This window comes from Tricharina praecox, assembly GCF_024521635.1.
Source record: "Tricharina praecox strain CBS 144465 chromosome Unknown BZA05scaffold_17, whole genome shotgun sequence".
Taxonomy (NCBI): domain Eukaryota; kingdom Fungi; phylum Ascomycota; class Pezizomycetes; order Pezizales; family Pyronemataceae; genus Tricharina; species Tricharina praecox.
Genome location: NW_026250419.1, coordinates 500,895 through 523,796, shown reverse-complemented (window position 1 = coordinate 523,796; position 22,902 = coordinate 500,895). Strand labels below are relative to the sequence as shown.

The 22,902-nt window shown below is 55.7% G+C and overlaps 5 protein-coding genes across 5 annotated transcripts; 2 read left to right on the top strand and 3 right to left on the bottom strand.

Annotated features, from left to right (window-relative positions):
• Positions 1-820: 820 nt before the first annotated feature.
• On the bottom strand, positions 821-4,008 carry BZA05DRAFT_84305 (uncharacterized protein). Its single transcript, XM_051488704.1, has 5 exons — positions 3,709-4,008; positions 3,491-3,621; positions 3,170-3,367; positions 2,643-3,111; positions 821-2,571 (listed from the first exon to the last, which is right to left on the bottom strand). Exons 1-5 carry the CDS (start codon positions 3,910-3,912, stop codon positions 913-915), a joined length of 2,661 nt encoding a protein of 886 aa, XP_051338235.1. The 5' UTR covers positions 3,913-4,008; the 3' UTR covers positions 821-912.
• A 7,801-nt stretch (positions 4,009-11,809) lies between these two features.
• BZA05DRAFT_402392 (oxidoreductase) lies at positions 11,810-13,205 on the top strand. Its single transcript, XM_051484105.1, has 2 exons — positions 11,810-12,175; positions 12,233-13,205. Exons 1-2 carry the CDS (start codon positions 12,014-12,016, stop codon positions 13,025-13,027), a joined length of 957 nt encoding a protein of 318 aa, XP_051338234.1. The 5' UTR covers positions 11,810-12,013; the 3' UTR covers positions 13,028-13,205.
• A 338-nt stretch (positions 13,206-13,543) lies between these two features.
• Positions 13,544-15,352, top strand: BZA05DRAFT_402389 (triose-phosphate transporter family-domain-containing protein). Its single transcript, XM_051484104.1, has 6 exons — positions 13,544-13,917; positions 13,968-14,035; positions 14,093-14,098; positions 14,148-14,365; positions 14,426-14,839; positions 14,904-15,352. Exons 1-6 carry the CDS (start codon positions 13,766-13,768, stop codon positions 15,210-15,212), a joined length of 1,167 nt encoding a protein of 388 aa, XP_051338233.1. The 5' UTR covers positions 13,544-13,765; the 3' UTR covers positions 15,213-15,352.
• Positions 15,353-15,385: 33 nt separating this feature from the next.
• On the bottom strand, positions 15,386-17,577 carry BZA05DRAFT_375379 (uncharacterized protein). Its single transcript, XM_051481787.1, has 4 exons — positions 17,141-17,577; positions 16,946-17,083; positions 16,502-16,899; positions 15,386-16,450 (listed from the first exon to the last, which is right to left on the bottom strand). The coding sequence occupies exons 1-4, from the start codon at positions 17,464-17,466 to the stop codon at positions 15,459-15,461; spliced, it is 1,854 nt and encodes a 617-aa protein (XP_051338232.1). The 5' UTR covers positions 17,467-17,577; the 3' UTR covers positions 15,386-15,458.
• A 1,123-nt stretch (positions 17,578-18,700) lies between these two features.
• On the bottom strand, positions 18,701-19,559 carry BZA05DRAFT_419847 (uncharacterized protein; the record flags this gene model as incomplete). Its single annotated transcript, XM_051485611.1, has 3 exons — positions 18,701-19,139; positions 19,222-19,334; positions 19,428-19,559. 3 exons carry the CDS (start codon positions 19,557-19,559, stop codon positions 18,701-18,703), a joined length of 684 nt encoding a protein of 227 aa, XP_051338231.1.
• Between the last annotated feature and the right edge of the window lie 3,343 nt (positions 19,560-22,902).

Genomic DNA, 22,902 nt, shown 5'->3' with positions numbered 1-22,902 from the left:
CGTCGTGCGTCACTCGGCGTAAGGAATACGCTGTTGAGGTCGGACATGTCATCGCTGATCACTCGCCTTATGCGTCCGTCCGCCTGTCTGTCCGGCGTCCGCAGACCATGGCTATAGTAGTCATCGCCTTCGGACGTTGCCAGTGCGGAGGGCTGAGAGCGCGAGGGATATAAGCAGCCGTCTGACTCGTTGGGCCCGGACAGTAGGTGAGAGAGCGGTATTTACTATATATAAGAAGTATATTACCATATTCTATAGTACTATTTAATAGATGTCGCAAGTAATCAATGATCAAACAAAATAAAATCGTCTTCAAACGCCAAAGAAACAACCTGTAGAGTAGGCCGTGGCCAGTCACGCAACCATGGCAACCTCCACCTCCCTCCGACAAGTCCTACAGCCTCCTACTACCCAAGTATGAACCTCACCAGTCTACCAGTCCACACACGGACACCTCGACCAAACCCCAAGACACAATCCCAAGGTCACATCATTCACATTCACAGCACAGCACACCATCGTCACTTAGCCACCAGTATAAACAGTACTCATCGAAACCCTCAGTTGCAAAAACACCAGGTCATTATTCTCTTATGTACTTCGGTTCCGATCCCACCAGAGAACCACAACAGACTACGCAAACGACCAACCCAACACCTACGCCCAGCCCAGCCCAGCCCACAGAAAGGAAAGAAAAGTGAAAAAAAGAAAACAGAGTTGTTACTGTAATGATGGGAAAAACGCAAACATCAATGAGCAGTGGTCTGGTTTGGTTACTTGGTACGCCACACTAACTCTAGAAGTAGAAGAACAAGAAAGAAGAAAAAACACATCCAGTACTCATTCGAATACGAGAAAAAGAAAGGGGTATTAACTATTACGCTCAACAGAGCACTACCACCAGTAATCCGATTACCACAGGGGGTTCTCCTTCCAGTCGGGAGGGAAAGCATCGTCATGTCGCTCGATCTTTCCGTTCGTCACGATGGCGCCGTGATCGGAGATGGGGTTGACGGCGCTGGTGTGTACCACTTCCTGTCTGCTAACACCACCGGCATCGCGCGGGATCCAGATGGTGGTTGGCACGGTAGTGATACTCGGGTTGTAGTACGCGTCTCTCTCCATCTCGGGCGTGTAATGGACCGCGGGGGCCTCCTGGGGAATCCGCTTTCGCATGTGTTGGTAGCTCTCGTACTGCTGGGGTTTCAGGAAGCGCTTGAGAGCACTGGGCTTAACCTCGCTGATACCGTCGACTCCGTCACCATCAGGGTCCAACGGCATGTCCGCAACACCGTCGCGATCGGCATCAACGGAGGTGCCAACGACGCCGCTCTCCAGAGAGAGCAGGGCCTCCTCCTCGACCTGCAAGTTCTTGGGGAGGTAGTTCAGGAGCGGCTGGACGGCCGAGCTGAGCGTCATCTGGAACAGGACAGTGAAGATCAAGAAGATAATCTGGAGAATGACCGGGCCGGGCATCTTGTTGACGGAAAACAGACCGACCAAGCAGAGCTGGCCAAGGTAGACACCGGTAAGGGTCTGGTACAGAGCCCTCGGGTACACCATTCCGTTGGTGTTGATGTTGATGTTGTACACAAAGAAAAAGTTGTACCTGTAGGCGAAGTACAGGAGACCGAAACCGACGGTAGCGAAGCCCATGACCAGGGGTGCGATGATGGAGTAGGACAGAGAGATCACGCATAGGTTGGTGTACACCGGGAATACAGTGCCCCAGCCAAGTCCAGCCAGACTCGACCAACGATTGAACATCTTGCGAGGAGTGTTGTCCAAGAGCATTCCAAGCACCTTGTACAGAATCAATCCGACGATCTGAACCAAGGCGCCTGCCGAGATCGACAGACCCTGGAGGATCATGAAGGAGATGTAGAAGTTAGAGGCCTTGGGCAGAGCGTCCGAAAGCAGACCAGTGACCGCGGCCGGGTTCTCAATAATGGCAGGGATAGCTGCGGAAGCGGCCGACGACATTGTGGTGACCAAGAACACCTGAATAACTTGAAACAGGAAGTAGCTGTTCTGGACACGGAGCTCAATCAGTGACAGAGAGGGCAAGCCCGAGATCCTAGCCATGATACGGAGGATGATGGGCAACAGGGCCATCAACACAGCTAGCATCACCACGGGCAAAAGACCGGTGATAAGACCGAGAACCGCCTGGGGAATGTCGTTGATGAAGCTCAGGAAGGGCACCTTCGTGGTCAGATAGTTGATCTGCGAGATGGCTCCGACAATGGCGACAGGAATGGACCAAAAGATGACGAGGGCAACGACGAAAGAGGTGGTAGCGGCAGACTTGACCAGGCGCTCCCACCAAAGGAGCTTCATGTTGCTCCAGATGATCTCCTCGGGGGTAAGACCAATGTAGCGGGGAGACATGTGCAGGGGCTTGTGGTGAGCCAACGTCTGAAGAGCAACCTGGGCAGCGGATTGACTGGCGAATTCGACGAAAACGGAACTGAGCTTCTTGGCCTCGCCGGACGTGTGCGTATCCTGAATGTCTTGGATTTGGGGGTTCAGCTCGGCGAGTTTTCCACGGCACCAGTCGATGGTGTCAACCTGGAACAAAGTCATTAGTGATCTGCGCACAACCTACTTGCGCACGGACAAGACAAGCCAACTAAACTAACCTTCTCTCCGATGAGGGGCTTCAGACGGTGCATGGGCCTCTTGGAGCGGTCCAACCAATTGGCAGCAACACTTCCACTCTCTCCAGAGGCCGTAGAGTTGGGCTCGCTCTTAGCGACCTCAGCACCCGCCTTGGTACGCGCCTTGTCGGAGAGCGTGATGAGCTTGACCTCAGCAGCCTCCAGTTTGAACAGAATCTCGTCACGCTCCTTGACCAGCTTATCCAGCTCGGTGGTGTCGGTTGTAATCCAAACGCGCTTGACATTGTCGAAGGTCCTCTTGAGGGCGGTCTCGTTCAAGTAGTGCAACGGAACGGTCTGGAAGAGCACAGTGCGCGCCGAGATACGGGTGGAGTAGATGGGCGACAGCATGTAGGCCTGTCTCGTGGTGGTGAAGAAGATGAGCTCGCGGTAGACGGTGAACAGCACGAACGCGTAGAATATCCAGCTGAGGAACACGTGCGCATACAGGCTGAAAGATCCATCAGTATCAAGTCCCCCCTTCCCCTCCACAACATTCAAGAACTTACCGGTTCCTCGAAGATTCACCGATGTTGCTCATACTCAGGATATCCAGACCCTCGCTAGTTCCTCCACCGGTCGCGTTGAGAGGGAACAGAATGGGCCAAGTCAGGCAGCATCCGACGAAGCAGATCATCTGCGCCTTGCGCAGGTAACGAAGGAAGAAATAGCCATCAAGGCCGTTGGTGCGCAGAACCGTCTCGTCACTGTCGCTCTGTCAGAACAGACACACACACACACACACACACACACACACACAATCCCAACACGAAGACATCCTCCTAGACGGCTGACGAATTCGATCGAGAAAGGAAGACAGGGAATCGTACGGGATGGTCCAGACAGCCTTGACCCAGCTCAACATGCCCGAGAATCCAGAAACACCCTCGACCTCGTCGGCGTAACCGTCGCCATTGTCGTCGTGAACACGCAGTTTCCTCCAACGTTCGATAGCGCCAACCTACAACATGACGTCAGAACCGTGCGCGCAGAAGTCGTGTTCCTCGCGTGGGGTAGGGGGGGGGGGGGGGGGGCGGCCGCCACTCACATAGGTACGAGGCGCATAGATTCTACGGTTCGAGCGGCGCAGAACGATGAAGATCAGGAAGAGGACGGCGAAAATGACGAGATTGACGAGGAGAGTCGAAAGGAAGGCCTCTGTTGTGACTCCACGGGCTTTGCCGACATTCGGATCGTTGTTCTCGTTCGCGATATTCTGGCGCTTTGCCAGGAAAGCGTAGGCCCGGTCCATGATTGCAGTTGTTTAGGCCAATGGACGGCCGCGTGTGAAGGTTGGTGTGTTTACTGTGTGTTTACTGTGTTGTGTTTTGGGGAGGAGGGGGGTGGTGTCGAGGGGTTGGCGCTCGTTCAGGAGCAGGACCAACTTTCTTTCGCGAGGGAACTGATCGATAGTCGGTTACCAAGGGGGCGGACGACCACGAGTTATGTATGAATATAGCCACCACACGCGTTTAGCTTTTCCAGGATTATTGCGAAAGATGAGTTCAGCGAGATGGTGTGTGTGTGGGATTGTTGGATGGGAAAATAGCCTAACGAGTTCCTTGGGGGTTGGGTTTTCCTCCGAGTGTGTTGTTACGTCAAGGGGAGGGACGATCCGGATTGGATCCGCAACACGCACACGCAGAAGCAAGCAAGCAGCAGGCTAGAGCATCCAGCGTCTCTGACTCTGTTCGGTTGCGTGCAGGCGGCGGCGGCGGCGGCAGTGATGACGACGCAGGCTGGAGAGTGTGAACGTGGGGAAAGAAGATATCTAGAATCGACAGGCGGAGACGATAGCTAGAATCGAAGTAACGAACGACAGAAGAGAAGGGGGGAAAGAATGGACAGCTTCAAACCGGAGCCGTGTGAGTGAGGGATGAGGTGGGAGAGAGAGAGAGCAGCACAACACGAAACACACGGTCAAGGGAGGGCAGCCAGCAGGTTTTGCTGTGTCCACATCCTCACGCTGCCCTCCCTCCCCCCTGCGCTAGATTCTCGCCTGGACTTGATCCTATCGACGGGCAATCTCCAGAAGCCCACCATGTATCGTACTAAGTGAGGAAGTGGTTACTCCAACTCTAGCACCGTAGGCCCACTCAGTAGAGTGCTAACTGCTAGGAGAAGAGTTCCTCGAGTGCATCATAGCCAAGCTCGCTATGACAGCACCACCACCGCCAAAGGAGATCTCCGTCCAAAGAGAACAAGGCCCGCAAGCCGCAGCGATGGGTGAAGAGTTTCCAAGCCTGCAGCCTTCTCCGCTCTCGCGCTTTCGCAGCTCCCGACATAAACCTGCTTTGAAGTTTAGGCCATCCACGAATCCACGACGTTCATCAAGACTCGGCATTCCTCGCGGTGCAGGATAGCCGCTGGCCAGCAATCCGCAGACGAGGGATGCAAGCGGGCATCCAGCGGCGCTCTCTTTTTCCTTTTGTGGCGCAAGTTGCAACGACCGTTTCTCAAGATTAGAGTAAGGTACCTAGGGGTCCACCGGGGTTGGGTTTCGGTTTCGGCGGGCAACACAAGAGTTATGTAAAGGCACGGATGACGAGAACGGACCACTGGACGGACCCTTTGAAGCTTCGCCTGCATGAAACATGATCTTCCGTCAAACGCCAGGCGGGCTTCCACGGTCACGGTCACGGCCACGGCCAAACCCTCGCGCCCACGACTCATGGCGTGGTGCAGTGCGGCGTACCGAATACCGTAGATGCCCCATTTCGCTTGAGATGTAGGTAATGGTTTTATTGCCGTATACAGCAGTGGGCTTTCTGTATTCGGCAGCTTGGCCTTCAATAGTACCTACTCTACGGATGGCGATTCCATGTGCATTTTTGTTTCTCGCAATAATCTGTTGCAAGTGCAGAAAGAAAGAAGAAACAACCCAGCCGAGACCGTCTCGACTCTCGAGTCTCAAGCAAGTTGAAACATACAGCATCCGCACACGCACACGCACAGCGACTCGCGCGGTCAGATCAGAGTTCTCCTCTGCGCGGTATCTCCTACGCGGTATCTCCTACGCGGTATCTACTCTAATTAATTCCCACCCGCCGGACTGCGGCCAGTCAGCAAGCAGAGCAGAGAAACCGAAATAGCCACGGTGCGGTGCCAAATTCGACACTCGAAATCTAGACCTTGTGCACCCCCCCTCAGCGTCACGCTACCCTTTGTACCCACTCCCCCCCCACCCCCCCGTCCCCTCGGCCACCGCTCCTTCCCTCCTTCCTCATCACCACCACCATGGCACCACGGCACCGCCACCACCACGGCACCACCAACAACCCCGCTAACTTAACCTTTAATACCGACCCCCCTACCCCTGGCGCAATCAATCTCAAAATCTCAAAATCTCAATCTTGCCCACCCTGCCTCCCGAAACCGGAAAGACGTCGCTCACGCTTGCTCGTTCGCGACTCGCGACTGGCCCGTTCGTTCGCTCACGATCGGCCAGACGAGATCGCGCAGCCGAAAGTGGCAAGGGGTCGGGGGTCGGGGGCGCATGCTGCGGAACTAAGTAGAGCTAGGCTAGAGTAGAGTAGAGTGCGCGCGGACAGGGGGGGAGGGGGGTTTTGCTTGTCTGCTTGTCTGCTTGTCTGCTTGTCTGCTTGTCTGCTTGTCTGCTTGTCTGGGTGGCGATCTCTTCTCGGAGACGCTGTGGTGCCACTGGGTGAAGGAGGGTGGGTGTGCGTGTGGGTGGGTGGCTGTGGCTCAACGTTTCGTGCATATGGCGAGAGGAGTCGGTTTTTTCTTTCTTCTTCTTCGCTCGACCGCAACTGAGCGCGTCTCTCCGCGTGGCTCTCACGTCCATCGCCCGCAACCGCCGCAGCACCGGCAGCACCAGTAATAAGTGGTGCAAGTGTCTCCGGTGCGATGCGGTGCGGGGAAGGGAGGGAGGGAGGGAGGGAGGCAAACAGCGATTGCGACGAGCCCCTCGGCAATGATGCTCCAACTGCAACTGCGACTGCAACTGCGACTGCATCGCCAACAGACTCGATTGGCGACCTCACCTCACACACAGCAAACTACTTGGAGTAAGTACACACTCGCATTGCCAACACATGACCTCCTGCAGCACGGATTCGGAGTGCATATCTACACAGAGTGGATATGTCTCGCCCACATCACATCACATCACATGCATCATCATCTCCCCTTCCCCTCTGTTCGAGATGCTCTTTTTTCTCCGTGCTTGCAGTCTTCGCTACCTAGAGTAGAGGCTATGATGGACAGGGACATTGGACCAGCCCCGCTTATGTGGCGATCACGACGGGCCCGCAGCTGCGGATGAACTCGCTGACACTGCGCCTGCCTGCCTGCGAGCCTGCCTGCGTGCGCGATCGTCTCGAGCCAATGGCCGTCCAATGGGTAACTACCAGGAACGTACATCATACTCTAGATAGTTCGGTGCCGACGGCAACAATCGCAAGGCCTTTGAAGTTCGGAAGGGTTTGCATCGGCGGTTGCTCTGCATGCCGTCTAGGTGCATACTCTACCTAATCGATGGCCGCAGGTGTTTGTGACGATCGTCTTCCGACGTATATGTAGGCCAGTAAGCACTTGGGTATGCTAGAGTACTTGGTGCTTGGTACTCTTGGTAAACCGCGGACACTAGACTAGACAGACGCCGTGTGGTGAGGGAGGCCGTTTGGAACGAGCATGTCTTGTCGTGTCGTGTCTTATCGTGTCGTATCGTCGGTTGTCTACCGTAGGTAGAGTACAGTAGGGTTTTCCCCGATCACGGTGTCGTCTGCATGTGCCTCACCATCGAAGTCTCCCCCCGCCTTTCCTTTCCTTCACACTCGTCGGTCGGCCGACACCTCAACCTCCCCGGGCCCCAAGAAGAAATCAACTGCACAGCGCAGGTGCGCACATACGGGTGCTGGCATACCGTGCGGCAGCGTGCACCCGATCAAATATCCGTTTTGTGTGAACTTTGAACAAAGGTAACTGTTAGTTAACCCGGTTCATCGCCGACGTCGGGAAGGAGAAGGAGAAGGAGAAGGAGAAGGAGACGAAGAGAAAAAAAAGGTAAAGGTGATCTCCGAGGTCTACTCTTAAGAGTGCCTTCCACTACATAGGAAGGTAAACCCTTCGCGGCTCGTACCTAATATATGTATACCCGCGAACTCCGTCCGTCCGTACGTCCGGCTTGTTTGCTTGTGTCGTAGAGTAAACGCACGTGTCAACGCTAAGTTGTGAACTCAAGCTCAAGCTTCCGAAGAGACGATCTGCAAACGGAGCGTTTAGTTAGATAGGTCTGTCGTGTTGGCCTTCAGACTCCAGAGCCCCAGTCTTGCCCAGGACCCAAGCCCCTTCCGCACGCAAGCAAGCAACCAAGCCATCCGCTGGCCAGTGGCGTCGCCGAGCTCCTACATACGTAGAGTACATAGGAGCCAATTGCGATCCCGCCATGGCCGACTCCCAAGAACATGACATATCGGATGGTCACTCTAGGTAGTAACCCGCAGTCGGATGATGCAGAATGGTTCTTGTCCGCACTGGAAATCCGGACTGCTGTTTCGTTGCACCCATTGAATACCTAGACAATACCTACGGTAGACGACCGTAGGAATGTGTAAACAGTTGAACGCACTGCTTTCGTTGGCCGCACCGGCGTCAGGTCGGAGCCGGGTCGGAAGAGGATGGACATTCGAGGTATCGGGGATGCGGCTATCATCATCCAGCAACGGAGCCGAGGGCGATACTAGTAGTTCCTGAGCCCAATCCGAAAGCTGGCCGGACGCACATGAAGTAGTTGAGTCGATATTATGCCAGACGTATGTATATTTCCAATCGATGCACCGACCAAGACCAAGAATGTGTTGAATTGCCGGTGCTGGTCGAGGAGCTTGCGAATTCACATTCCCCTGCGGATGGTTGCGTTAGCCTTAGGAAACGGAATGCGAGATAGTGCCAACTCACTACGCTCATGGGATATCACTGGGAGACATGTTTCGAGGTGAGGTGTGTCCAAGTAGTTTTTTGTCTCGGTGTTCGGGCTCCAAGGCTCAAAGCATGGGATCTGCAGACGGCATTCGGCATTCAAAGCGAACGGAATAATGGTGCTTGTATGCATAAGTGCCATTTATGAGTCTCAGATATCACATTGGTCTAGGTATATTGGAACCAGCACCCAGTACAGTATCGTCAGTTGTTGCTCTACCGTAGTATAGTTTCATGGACGAGTGCATTACGACGCCTTATTCCCGCCCCCTGGACGCCTCCCTAGGAGTCCGGCTCCGCGTATGTAGACTGTTGTGGTGCGCGAATACTGGTAGTGCATAGTTCCCTTTCTGGGAATAATACCTAGGTAGGTACCGCAGGCGAGTGATAATCGATCTCGAAGTCTCCGGTAACTGATCAGTGATCACACAGCCCGTATCACACCGGTATCATATCCACCCGGATGGCCGCGGGTTGCCGTACATCCGATGCCGCCAAAGCTGTGCTCGGCTTTCTCTTCCGACAATAGGTAAGCGTGAACCGTGAAACACTAAAGGCCCATTGCAGTGTGGAGAGCATATATGATCCGCCCAGCGCATGGGCGCCATCGGTTGGGCTAGGAGCTTGATTTCCATATTACTGCAAGTGGCCAGTGGCCAGTGGCTGCTGGGGAACTGACATGCCAGGATGGATGGATGCTCGGGGGGCCTGTTGGATTAGAGGTTTTCCTCGAGTGATGGGTCGTCACTGTCATGTGGAAGGGGCGAATGCCCGTACCTACAAGTACCGTATGTTTCTTTCCCACCCACAGGGGTGAGGGGTCTTGTGTAGGCGGTTTCGGCGGCAAAACGTCGGTCTCCGTGGGTCTTGATGGATGGATTGCTCCAAAACGTTTTTGTTCATTCATTGATTTCCTGCGACCTATCTAGATCATGGCAATATCTGCCCGTTCACCCTCCCCATTTCCCTCTTTTTGCTTGTGTCGGCCCGAGGCGGATGGGCAGGGGAAGTGGAGCTTTCACCTCGACTGGCCAGGGCGGACAGGAAACGGAGGTAGTGGGTTCGCCATAGTCTAGATAGGCTGCATGCAAAATAAAGCAGGAAGATCTCTCTCTCCCTCCCCCCGTTTCTCCGCTACTGTCCAACCCAAGTTTCATCAGGCGGCTCGATGTGGCTTTCCCTGTCCTCCGCCCCGGCCTGTCCCAACGATGTATGAGCGCACCAAAGAAATGACACTAGGAAAAGACAACTTCCACTCCCTCGACTCGTCCCGACCTCACCGCAAGACACTAGTCCTCGCCACCGCCTCCTGCCTCTTCATCACGAGATGCTATGGATGAAGGTGTGGGGGGAACAGCGGGAGTGACCCCCATTCCTCAACCTCAGCGCCATCCTCCTCCTCCTCTCGCCTCAGGTCCGCTTCCCTTTCCTCACGCTCCCCAAGCTCCCACTCGGATACCTCACTTGCTGCATGTTCCTCCGTGGCCTCTGGCATCCGTCTGCCCACATCAGTGCCTCCACAGCTGGCATTGCAAAGCGTGTCACGTGATGATGAAGTGCCAAGTGACATTTGGTGCTCCACCCGTGATGCCAAAAACAAAAACAAAAAACCATCACCACCCCCGGCGGGTGGCTTGGAAACCCTAAGAGCTGAATACATAGGCCATTCACCCGGTTTTGAACCGGGGACTTTCTCTCAGCTCCCCTCGTCGATTGCGTGGCCCTAGACCACTGGACCACGCGGGGTTTTTTCCGTGATGGAAACATGAATTCGAAAATTATGAAGTGGTGCGGGCCACCCCGCGATGGACAAGAACAACGGCGATGAACAATAACAACGACGACGAAGCGACGCCCGCCAGATCAGAGCCTGTCCTGCTTCACCGATATTCTCCGGGGCCCCTGCAGCTGAGCGTCTGGATGATTCTTCCATCTCACGCTGCGATATGTGTCACCTGCTTCGGCTACCTCGACGACGCCTCCGCACAAGAGGTGTGCCCTCGAAGAAGCGAAGTATGTATTCTTGATACCTCCTCCATCTGAGGGGTGTCACTGTTGAGGCAAGGGCGTGGACATAGGTACTTACTCAGGTACATATGAAGGACCGGATCGGAAACTGGCACATACGAGGATACGAGGAAACCTAGGCCGATCCAGGGATACCTAACACACTGCAAATGATTCTCCGGACACTACACTTTGTTCTTCACCTGTTCTCTGCGTCTGCTTGGTGCGTTCATCACTTCTCGGTGCCGGCCCATGCAAGGCGGAGGGTTTGGAGCTTCCACGCCGAGCCTGTTGCCTGGAGTCCGGACTGTAGACAGTAGCATGTGATCGTGCCCCATCCACCTCTGCTGTTGCCTCCCTCCCTCCCTCCGCTGCGTCCAGCGACGCTCATCGCTCATGCTTTCATCGCTCAAACTTGGATTCAATTCCCACGGTCAGAGAATCACGAGCGAGTGACTTTTGATGGAGTATCGATGGAGTGTATCGAACCCCCGCCGCCGCCGCCGCAAAGCATCGCATCGCCGCTTGCGGAACATATGGATTAACTAATATATGCAAGCGGGCCGTCTTTACTTGCCCGGTGTCATTGGGAGCGTCGCGCACCGGCGATAGATGCGGTGGCTTCTATACCTACCGTACCGGATCGCCGTCCGCACTCGACACTCGGTCCAAGCCCGAGTTTCAGCAGGATCGAATTGTGTACCGGATGCATATGATAGTTCTCTCCGCTGCGTCCAGCGACACTCATGCTTTCGCACGATCCCGGCTCAAACGCTCGTATGCACAGCATAGCAAACGTCAGCCCTATGTACGCCCTAGATTTCACCAGAAGAAGCTTTTCGTGGCTGCAACCACCAACGCAAGTTGGCGAGTTGCATGGCTTGGACTTTATCTGTTTGCTGATTGAGGGCGAGAAGATCGCTCAACTTTTGTTTTTTGTTTTTGTTTTTGTTTCTTCATTCCTCGCATGCAGCCTATCTGGACTGTGTCGAGACGTATTGTACTTTCCGCCCTCAAAGAGACGTGGAGCCTGAGGGAGAATTGCAGGTGCGAGTGCCGGGGGTGAGGAAAGATTAGGGTTGCACTGGGAAACGGGGGAATGGCAAGCGAATGTTGCATATGGAAGATAGACGATAACCAACTAGCATCGGCCATGGCAGAGCTCTCGATCTCTGCCATTGAGCTGCATGCACGTAGGTACTCTAGTACCCGCAGACGATTGCCACCGGTGGTCCGATACACAGACACCGGTGGTCCGGTGGGCGATCGTGTGCTTGCAGACGTCGTCGAGACGGAGTCTAGAGTTGCCGGATGGCCACTGGTGGATGTGCTATATATCGCGGCTCTATCAACAAACTCGATAACTGTCTAGCTCCAACCCAATCCAAATCTTCACCACAGCGAAAATGTTCGGCAGCCCCAGCTTCACCGCCGCAGATATCCCCGACCAGACGGGGCGCGTGATCTTCGTCACGGGCGGCAATACAGGACTCGGAAAGGAATCCATCACGCAGCTCGCAAAGAAGAATGCAAAGCTGTACATGGCGTCGCGCACGGAGTCGAAAGCTGTGGGTTTCTCTTCTGCCCGTCCTGTGCGCTCCACTGACCGTTGTCCGTTCCGACAGCTCGCCGCGATCGAAGACATCAAGAAGCTCGTTCCCTCGGCCGACATCCACTACGTCCCACTGGACCTGACCTCGTTCGCGTCTATCCGCGCCTGCGCCAGCACCTTCATCGCGCTCGAGCCGCGGCTGCACGTGCTCCTGAACAACGCCGGGGTGATGGCGATGCCGTACAGCGAGACGACGGAGGGCTACGAGATCCAATTCGGCACGAACCACGTGGGACACTTCCTGCTCACGTCGCTGCTGCTGCCCGCGCTCGAAGCCGCCGCCGATGCGCCCGATGCCCCCGCCGGCTCCGTCCGCATCGTCAACCTCTCCAGCTTTGGCCACAACTTCGCATACAGGGGCATTAAGCTCGATGACCTCCAGAACCACCTCAAGAATGCAAACACCGGAGAGCGATACGGCGTCAGCAAGCTGGCGAATATCCTGCACGCGCGGGAGCTGGCTAGGCGGTATCCCAAGATCACTAGTGTATCCCTCCACCCGGGCATCATCATGAGCGATCTCTACAACGCCGCGGTCGGCAGCAATCCTATCATGAAGATGTGGTTCAACACCATGAGTCTCGTGTGCACGAGCGTTCCCGACGGTACCCTGAACCAGCTGTTCTGTGCAACCGGACCAGTGAAGCCAGAGGATAGCGGGCATTATTATGTTCCGGTCGGGATCAAAGATGATGACGCGTGGTACACGAGCCGCCCGTCGAAGCTTGCAAGCGATGATGCATTAGCGTCGAGGCTGTGGGAGTGGAGTGAGGAGCAGGTGCGGAAGCATGCGCCGATATCATCGTGAGCACAGGGGATCATTAGATAGAGGTTCCTAAGTACATATGGAGGCGGATGATGGCGATTGCTTGAGCGGATACTTGTGTTCCGTTGAATCGAGCGAATGTACGAATTGATAGTACGAATTGACTCGATCGCGCAAGTCTATCAGTACAGTCGCGCGCACTTGCAATCACTCGTGACATGTGAGAAAGCGACTCTTGCCGGCTGCGCTGTTGGCTGTTAAGTATGAAAAGGTTGGGGGCAATGATGGGAATAACCTGGGGAAGGGGATAGCCCAGGAATCGCGCAGATGGATATCCGTTCGTTCCGTCTCTCTCATTTACATGTACTTTACTTGGAGCGATCGGAGATCAGGAACGGGCCGAGGGCAGTGGGTTGGAAAACCGTATGTAACTGCCGTGCGATGATGATTAAACAAAAAAAAGCTGGGTGTTAGGGATCTGCCTGTGTTACGTGGCCAGCTCCGCGTGGCCTTGCCGGTCAAAATTGTCGAGCCCAGGGACAAAGCTCCGACCTGCAGCATCAATCCTTACCTCCAACTCTATCTCTCCGGCCTAGATACCCATAGATACCCCACCCGCGTCATCGAGCACCAAACCCGTTGATCCGCCATTGCCGCAATTGATCGCACAGAATACGTACGCGTTTCCGGGGCTACACCTCACCGACTGCCACCATATCGAACCCAGCACACTCCCGCCGGAGCTGGGGCTCAAGGCCTCTCCAGTACACAGCTGCAGCAATGTCCGCAATGGCCGCACCACGAGAACATGACGGCGCCGACGAACACCTGATGGAGCTCCCGTCGATGCGCAATCCCGACCCGCCTCCACCGCCACTGCCTGCAGCTCCTCCTCGACGCGGCCTCAATTTCCACCCAGCGGTCTATGTCGGGTCCGTCGTCTCCCCTCCATCTCAGCCAGTCCCGGGAGCTAACCCGCCAGGTTCTGGATCACGTTGTCGTCAGCGACGATCCTGTTCAACAAGTGGATCTTGTCCACCTGCGAGTTCGGTATGTACGTCCCATTGTCCCCGCTGCTGCTGCGCGCATCTCACTAACACCCGCTAGCATTCCGTAAGCAGCCCCTCGCGATTCTCCCACCGCCGACGCTGACGAGACGCAGCAATATTCCTGACGACATGGCACCTGGTCTTCGCGACGGCGGCGACGCAGCTACTCGCGCGCACCACGGATCTGCTGGATGGTCGGCACCGCGTCAAGATGACGGGGCGGATATACCTCCGCGCAATCATGCCGATAGGACTGTTCTTCTCGCTGTCGCTGATCTGCAGTAACAAGGCGTACATATATCTCAGCGTGGCGTTTATCCAGATGCTGAAGGTACAATTCTTTTCCCGCCCGTCCTCTCCGCAGTAGTTATCAGGCGCTGAGCAAGCCCAGGCCACAACGCCCGTAGCAGTGCTCGTCGCCTCATGGGCGCTCTCGCTGTCGACGCCGTCGCTGCGCACGCTCGGCAACGTCGCGCTGATCGTGGTGGGGGTGATAATCGCGTCATGGGGCGAGATCGCCCTCGACGCGACCGGCGTGATCTACCAGGTCCTCGGGATCTGCTTCGAGGCCACACGCCTCGTCATGGTGCAGCGCCTGCTCTCCGCAAACGAGTACAAGATGGATCCGCTCGTGTCGCTGTACTACTTCGCGCCGGTGTGCGCGCTGATTAATGGCGCATTCTTTTTGGTGCTCGAGGCGGGCCAGATAAGCTGGGTAAACGATGTCATGGGAAAAGTCGGCCTGCCAATGCTCACGCTGAACGCCTGTGTCGCGTTCGCGCTGAACGTGTCCGTCGTGTTCCTTGTAACCCCCCCTTCCCGTCCCCCCGTCCCCCATCTTATCTTACCGTCTCATCTAACGCGTCTAGATCGGCCGCACCTCCTCCCTCGTGCTGACGCTCTGCGGCGTGCTGAAGGATATCCTCCTAGTAGTCCTCAGCATCCTGATCTGGCAGACGGAAGTGACGCTGCTGCAGTTCATTGGGTACAGCATTGCGCTGGCGGGCCTGGTGTGGTACAAGCTTGGTCCCGAGAAGGTGCTTGAGCATCTGGTCCTGCTGAAACAGGCGGCCATGGAGGGCCGCGCGCTGGGCGTGGTCGCGGTCGGCGTTGTCACGGTGTTGCTGGTCGGCGTTGTGTGGTATGCGTTTAGTGGGCCGGAGGGGGGCGGTGTATGAGGGAGGATGAAAGAGATCTTCAGTTTATTTTACATGCAAAGGGTGGATGTTTTAGATACCCGGGTGGGGGATTTCTTTTGGATTGGATTGGGATAGATGGATAGGTGGAACGATAGATCTAAACAGCGATGCAAACCCTCACGTCACAGTATCTCACTTGTGCCTTCATATTTCGTGTAACGTCATGACTGTGATCCCCATCTTCACATTCCCTACATACATAATACACGCACAACCCAATCCTATTTACAGCTTTGCCTTCGGCGCACTCTCATCCTTCGCCTCGAGGATCTCGAATCCACGTCCTCTATACCTCTTAGGCCAAATGCCCGCCCTTCCAGGTGCCAAAATCCCATTGGGATCGAGCGCATCCTTCAGCGTCTCACTAAGCCTGAGCAGGGCCTGTCCTCCAAAGCCATAGGTCCTGGCGACAACATCCTGATACAGCAGGTGAGTTCTATACTCACCATAGCCCTCCCTCGCGGCCGCCGCGATCATTTCATGCATCAGTCCGTTAACCCTGCGCTTCGCATCGGCATCCGCGCGGTCATACACGATGTTGGCGATGTAGTGCATTTCGCGGCCGGCGACACACCACGTTGGGAAGCTGTCGAAGCCCCACTTGTGGTGCAGCGAGGTGACAAGCTCGTGCACGATCCGCGCGTCGCGGCCCCGCGTAGGCGTGATTGGCGCGAAGAAGGTGTGCGCTGCGTTCGGGACCCAGTTCAACCAGTCTAGCTCTCTCAGTTCCGGGGTCCCGGAACAGATCTTTACGCGCGAGTGGATGTAGTGGGTGGACGGGAGGTCGGAGGGGAGGTAGAATTTCATTCCCGCCACGCGGCCGAACGCGGCCTTGATTGTTGCCATTTGGCTGTTGCGGGTGGCTTCGGGACCGTACACCGTCCCGTAGAAGATCCAGCTGCAGTCTCCGGTGGGGAGGTATTTCTTTGCGAGGGCGCGGAGGGTTTCGCGCGGCATGGGGCCGCTGCCGGACCAGTACTTTGAGCGCGGGGTGGCGAGAACCGCAAGCTCCTGTATCACGTTGCGCAGCTGCGGGATGTTCCCCAGGATCCGCTGCAGCGCCAAAGGCCGGATTATCTCGATGATTTGCTCGAAGTCGTCGTCGTGTGGAAAGGTCACCATGTACGTCTGGTGCTCGGTTGCAGGCATCAGCCACATGCCCATCTTCGTCACGATGCCGAAGTTGCTCTGGCTGAAGATGCCGTCGACGGAGGGACCTGGTGGTGTTAGTGGCTGCACAGCAGAGCGGGGGGGGGGGCGATACATACCGTAGTTGTGCTGAAACGACTGCCACGTAGGATTATCCGCGCCGTCCTTTCCAGGCAGCGCGCCCATTCCCGTCCTTACGATCTCACCGGTCGGCAGAACCAACTCCAGCCCACAATGATTCGCCCAATGGTCACCGTACGGCGTGTAGCCTACACCACGGTCGATACAGTTTCCGAGAACGGACCCGCCGCCGAGATCCGGAGGATCCACCCAAAGCGGGAAGCCCGTCTTCTGCACCTCCTCGTACAGCTTAAAGTACGAGACGCCGGGCTCGACCATGCACGTGGCGGACTCGCCGTCGATCTTGAGGACCTGGTTCATGCGCCGGCCGAGGTCGACGACCACGCTGCCGCGGAGACGCGGTGCCGCGCCGCCGTAGCCGATGTTGCGGCCCATGCTGGAGGGTGTTAGCGGATGAGATGCGAGGATCAAGGGGTACACACCTGATCGGGTAGATCGGCATCAGGTACTTGTTCGCCCATTTGACGATGGTGGACACTTCCTCGACGCTGCCGGGGTAGACCGTGGCCGAGGAGACGAGGTCCTCTTGCTCGACGATGTGGAAGGCGTCGTGGGTGTTACTGCCACCAGGTTAGCCGCCGCGCAGAGCCATCCAGCCCAAGAAAGAAAAGACATACGGATGCTCCATATACCACCCATCCACGAGGGGCTTATCATTGAGCTCTACATTCTCAGCGCCCAGCAGCTTCCTCAGCTCATCGACCGCAAGATTGAAAGTCTCCCTATCGACATCGGGCGGGAGCACAGGCGTCTCCTGGGATCTGGGGGTAGAAGCGGGAACGGTGCGGTTTGAGTAGAGGCGGGCGCGACTCTCAATTGCTTGCTGGTGGTGGCGCGCAGGAATACCGGAGTGGCAGTCTTCCGCAAGGAGTGGAGGAAGAGCTGATGGGGGAGCCATTGCTGCTTCTACTGCTGCTGTGGATTGCCGCTTTGGGATGCTCATTCATCGCCGCGGCGGCGACGAGTGTCTTTTAAAGAACTCGAGCTGCGAGAGCTCGAATTGCCAGGCCTGTACTCATGCGGCATGTAATACTACCCCATACTACCCCATACTACCCCATACATGTGCATACCGTGCATACCGGTACCGGCGGTGCTTCGACGAGGACCCACCGACAATTCCATTCAAGCAATGGTGTCTTTCCCCCAGACCAGCCGGTACTGAGCGGAGAGCAGATCAACGCAGGGACTGGTTGCCGTTGGCGTGGTGTGGGGAAGCCGTCGCCAGAAGAGGAATTGTGGGGGAATGGGATGGCGCGCGGGAGTGAGGTGTGGAGACTGCCCACCGGCAGCTGGGCCGGGTTTAAGCCTTAACTAATCACCGATCTTTTAGATAACTAAGGCTGTGTATTACTTATCAGCCTGGATACACTAGATGGATCCTACTATGAATTGCCTTGCAAGGCCTGCATGGAGTATAAAACTACCACGTGTCCGCGATTGAAGCCGAAGCAGCTACTTACCCCGCATTTCTGTGTGGAGCTTCACTAGAGTACTGCTCAGCTATAAACTATGATTGCATTGGAGCTGTCTGTAGCTAGTACTCGGAGAAGAAAAATTCGGCTGTACTGTCGGTCATGATAATCGGAGAGTAGAGTTGTTTTCTTGATGTGTAGGTTTCGTCACGACGTTCGCTGAAAATGTGTTTCTTGCTACTCGTAGTTACCGCTATCAGCGGTAGAGTACATCTGGCCCGCGGGTGATAAATCATCATCATTCTGGGCATTGATGTTTCGAAGTGGTGTTCGGTTAAACCTCACTTTCAAGTTTCCCCAGACTCCACGAGCAACATACGACGCAAGAAAACACAGCATTCGATTCCACGAGAACAATATGCCGGGTGCCTCCATACCTCTTACATACAAACAATTCCGATTCACCCACCCCGTCCAAAGTGCCATCACACCGGTAGTTACATAGAACCCAGAAAATATAAATCATTAAATTCATCAAAGCCTCCTCTAAATAGTATGCATAATAAGAAAGTATCCCATCCGTACGGCCAGCCAGCCATGGCTCATCACACGACGCAGGCGCAAGGCACCCTCGAATCCTCGATAAGTATCCAACCTTGTGTGTATAGTATACCTAGTACCAGTACACACCAGGCGGCCTACCTATCTACCGTATCCCATCCACCCGCAACCCGCACCCCCTCCTCGTACACAGATATCCGGTTAATACTGTGCCTGCTGCTGAGGCGCATACTGCTGCTGCTGCTGGGGCGCGTACTGTGGCTGGGGAGCATACTGCGGCTGCTGCTGCTCCATGCTAACGCTCTGATCGTACGGGCCAGTGGTGGGAGCATTCGGATGTCCTACGTCACACGCATCAGCCGCCTGCTCCTTCTCCTCCTCCTCTCCCTCCTCACCACCTTTAGACAGGGATAACATACCACCAGCCTCGAGCCCTCCACCGAGTCCCCCGCCGCTGCCGCGACGCGCCTGTATAAGCTGAAAGATGAAGTAACCCAGCGAGACGGAAAACGCCAGCCACGTGAACGCGCCGAGAACGGTGGCGGCGCGCGCGCCCGAGATGCTGCCGCACAGCTGTGTGCCGTCTGCGAAGCATTCGTACCGGTTTAGCATCGAGGCGAGGGCCGCGAAGCCGGCGAGCCTATTGGGGCGGGGGGTTAGTACATAGAGGAAGGGAGGAGCGGGGGAGGGGGAGGGGGAGGGGAGGGGACAGGGGGAGCTACCAGAGAACCCAGGTTAACGCTTCGATCCCCAGCGCGGCCCAGGAGTTGAATATTGCCGGGAAGAAACCGGGGGCGCCGACGAGGTAGCCGAGTGCGATGAGGGTGAAGATGGGCTGTAGTGGGGGTGGTGGGGGCCGTCAGTTAGCTTGGAAAGCGGGCGGGCGGGAAGCGGTAAGCTGCGTGGGTGGGTGGGTGGGGGTACGCACGACAAAGATCATGAAGGCGCCTTCGCCGGCGCCATCTCGGTCGCCGGAGACGAATACTCCTGCCGAGATCAGGACGGCTAGCGATAGCACGGCCTGGAAGATCCGCAGCGGGTTGAGCCAATTGAAGCCCATTTTTGAAGGTATCGCGGATCGCGAGGGGTCAGGTGATACAAGGTGAGTGTGTGTGGGGTCTGCTGTGCAGTTCGAGTCAGCTCTCGAGTCCGGCTTTTTATCACCAACGACGACGACGACGGGTCGCGCATTCACCTCTGTAAGAAAAGCAGCGGCAGGCCACTTGGAGTTCGACTATTTGCAGGAAGCGTGGGTGTGTGGTGGATGAGCTGACGAGAGGAGGAGAAGGAATAGTTGCGCACAAAGAGTGTGGGCTCCGCCTTATGTACTGCTCCGCCGACCATGGGAGGGGGGAGGGGGGGGAGAGGGGCATACGCAGGCAGCGTAGGCATGTGTGATCTCATACATATCAAGGGTTTTTTTCAGCGCTGCGCATGTCCAAAAGAAAGATTGCGGACTGTTTGAGTCCACTCAAGCTGGCGGTGTTCCTGAGACTTTCTCGAGATCGAGAGTCGCACCGGCTGGTTGACTCGCCCTAGCTAGCCGGCCTGTTGGGAGTTTTGCTTTTGCTCCGTCTCCCTTCAGCTTTGTGCCCTTTCTCCTTTCCGAAACGCCAGTTCTGTTTCGAACCGTCTCTCCTCTTCAGTCTCCTCCACGGCGCGCGCACGAGCAAAGCAAACCGCGGGAAATTCCACACCGCAGTGCAGTGTTGTGACTGCACATGTTATATTATTGTTGGCCCTTACCCAGCGTCTTGTGTGACGCTCGCCAAAAGCCCCTAGTCCTACTATTTGATCCCAAAAATAGTAGCGCCCGAGTTGCATTCGATTCGCTGACGCTGACTCTGAGTTCCCAACTTTCTCCCAACTTCCCCAAAAGTCCGCTGCGCATGCAAAACGGATCGGGCTAGAGTGAGGGGTTGGTGGATGGGCGAGTGAATATCGGGATTCTGCAAGGCCTCTGCTAACTAGCACCTCATGACTACAATGTCCGCCACGACGACGACAACGACCACGGCAACGTCAACGTCGACGGTGAAGAACGGCGTGGCATGCAAGGAGCGTTTTCCGCAGTCCGCGACTGACTCCGCACTGCCCACTGCCCAGCCCACAACGGTGGTCATCTATCACCATGCAGGGTATAGTTGGTTATATAGTAGATAGAGCACCAGTTGACCATGCACCACCTCAAGCGAGGCCAAAAAGTAGCAAAATTTAGCGAACGGAGCGTCCTGGGATCATTGTGGGCCGCGGGCGCGGGCGCAGGCGCTGGCTGACTCCTGAGTGAGTGAGTGAGGCTCCCACTTCTTCACTTCTTCAAGGGAGGTAGGTCGGTGGGAGAAGAAGCATATGTACCGGTATCTATAGCTATAGTACCTAGACAAGTAGGTAGCCCAACACACACTCTACATATCCGGACCGCAACTTGTCTATCTACCTACTTGGTTATTGCTCGTGAGTCTGCAGAAGCAAAGCAGAAGCGAACACGCCGCACTTCCGGAACACCGGACTTGCGTGCTGCTCCCGAACGAGGCTATGCGCGCAGATACGTAGGTTGGTGGCTACTTGGTTGCTAATAGGTACCTGGTATGTGGAGTAGGTATGCAATCCAGCCTCGCCCCATGCAGGCACCCTCACTGTAATCACCCTCGCGGCCTCGCTGCCGTCTTCGAGTCTCGAGTCTCAGCCGCACGGTACGTACCACGCGGCTGGCATTCCTTGTTCGGCATGCTTACTAACTGGTACTGAGTACCTACTGCGGAACCAGTTACTCGTGGGATACGGTATGTACCTACGACAAACTCGACGCCCCGGTGTCGTCGTAGTAACCTGCCGCGCGCCCGCGTTCTCTAGTTACATACCCGAGATCGACTGCAGAGCCCTGCGCCTCAATTCCAAGTCTATGTAGCACTGTAGCATCCAATCGTGCCCGACTCTCGCCGCCGCCGAGGAATACGAATATGCCAAGAAAGTGTTCGTCAGTCCGTCCCGGCAACCACGACCGCGGGGGGCGGGATCAATTATTTGCCCAGTCGTTGCACAGCCTCCCTAGTCTGCCTACGGTATAGTGGTCGGCGAATAGTAGGATAGTAGGATAATAGGATAACGGGCTAGTGGGGTGGTTGAATCAGGACGGTAGGATGGTGGTAGAATAGTAGGATGACAGCATACCTAGTAGAATAGTAGAATAGTAGAACAGTAGAATAGTAGGATAGTAGGATAGTAGGATAGTAGAATAGTAGGATAGTAGAATAGTAGGATAGTAGGATAGTAGGATAGTAGGATAGTAGGATAGTAGGATAGTAGGACAGTAGGATAGTAGGATAGTAGGATAGTAGGACAGTAGGATAGTAGGATAGTAGGATAGTAGGATAGTAGAATAGTAGGGGGTGCAGGGTAGCAGGGTAGTAATAGTAGTATGCGTAGTAATCACCCGCAGCAGGCCTTTTGGCGGGATGCCCTGCCCAGTGCCGGAAAATCGCTTGAGCATGAATGGAGATAAGGACTTGGCAGCGGTCGATTATCCTCTCGTGAAACCATCGACAGCATAGGTATACCTATTAGAGCAGCGGGAGGTGTCGGTGCGTATTGATCACTCGGTAGTAGAAATCACACGGCGTCACTCGCACTCGGTGGTAAAAAAAAAGGCTGATAGCCAGCCGCTTGGAACGAACATGCAATAAATGAATGAACAAAAAAAGCCACTTGGAACTAGGTAGAGAGGTGGGGAAGGGTGAGATTAGGCCCCCGAGATGTCATTCGTGGTGCGTAAAGCACAGCTCCAGTGCTCCAAGAGCCCATCGGAGTCGTCCGAGAATGCCTTTCCAATGGGATGGAATACGTGTGAAGCCTAACTTCTAAGTCCCTCCGGTAAAAGGTATGGAACAGTCCGTATAGTACATACGGCAAAGTCCGTTCAGAAGCCAGCCAGCCTTTGGCCCAGGCCCCAACTGGACGCCCACGATCGCCAGTGCCTTCGATAACCCGAATGGCAACCTACTGGCCACTCCGCAACGTCACCATGGCGATGAACTCCAAACTCTTCGGATCCAATAACATTTACACACACCTAATACGGTTTCCCCGTCCCAGCAGGAAGTTGGCCCGAGGTTCGGAAGTCCGGAGCCCCTTCCAGCAAGCAGGGTAAGTATGCCAAACTCAAACCATAGCACTGGCTCCGAGGGCGAGTCCATCAACGCCTGCATAGTCAGCGCGGAGATCACCCCCCCCCCCCCCCCCCCCCCCCCCCCTACATACACCCCTCGGTGGACGGCTTGGGCCGATTGGACTGGTACCTACGGAACGGAGCGACGGGCCTCCTGTTCCCTAACGTCAGCGACGCAGGGGGCCCAAGTGGAACAGCACGTGGGGAACAGCACCTGAGGATCACCGGCATATTCCGG

What these genes read in the sequence shown, in the direction of transcription:
- BZA05DRAFT_84305 (XM_051488704.1), bottom strand. Translation starts at nt 3,912, where the DNA reads ATGGACCGGGCCTACGCTTTCCTGGCAAAGCGCCAGAATATCGCGAAC. An exon ending in AAGGCTGTCTGGACCATCCC is followed by an intron (nt 3,368 to 3,490) that starts GTACGATTCCCT and finishes ACAGAGCGACAG; the next exon opens with TGACGAGACGGTTCTGCGCA. An exon ending in GGTGAATCTTCGAGGAACCG is followed by an intron (nt 3,112 to 3,169) that starts GTAAGTTCTTGA and finishes TGGATCTTTCAG; the next exon opens with CCTGTATGCGCACGTGTTCC.
- BZA05DRAFT_402392 (XM_051484105.1), top strand. Translation starts at nt 12,014, where the DNA reads ATGTTCGGCAGCCCCAGCTTCACCGCCGCAGATATCCCCGACCAGACG. An exon ending in CGCGCACGGAGTCGAAAGCT is followed by an intron (nt 12,176 to 12,232) that starts GTGGGTTTCTCT and finishes CCGTTCCGACAG; the next exon opens with CTCGCCGCGATCGAAGACAT.
- BZA05DRAFT_402389 (XM_051484104.1), top strand. Translation starts at nt 13,766, where the DNA reads ATGTCCGCAATGGCCGCACCACGAGAACATGACGGCGCCGACGAACAC. An exon ending in CACCCAGCGGTCTATGTCGG is followed by an intron (nt 13,918 to 13,967) that starts GTCCGTCGTCTC and finishes CTAACCCGCCAG; the next exon opens with GTTCTGGATCACGTTGTCGT. An exon ending in CGTTTATCCAGATGCTGAAG is followed by an intron (nt 14,366 to 14,425) that starts GTACAATTCTTT and finishes GAGCAAGCCCAG; the next exon opens with GCCACAACGCCCGTAGCAGT.
- BZA05DRAFT_375379 (XM_051481787.1), bottom strand. Translation starts at nt 17,466, where the DNA reads ATGAGCATCCCAAAGCGGCAATCCACAGCAGCAGTAGAAGCAGCAATG. An exon ending in GGGTGGTATATGGAGCATCC is followed by an intron (nt 17,084 to 17,140) that starts GTATGTCTTTTC and finishes ACCTGGTGGCAG; the next exon opens with TAACACCCACGACGCCTTCC. An exon ending in ATGCCGATCTACCCGATCAG is followed by an intron (nt 16,900 to 16,945) that starts GTGTGTACCCCT and finishes AACACCCTCCAG; the next exon opens with CATGGGCCGCAACATCGGCT.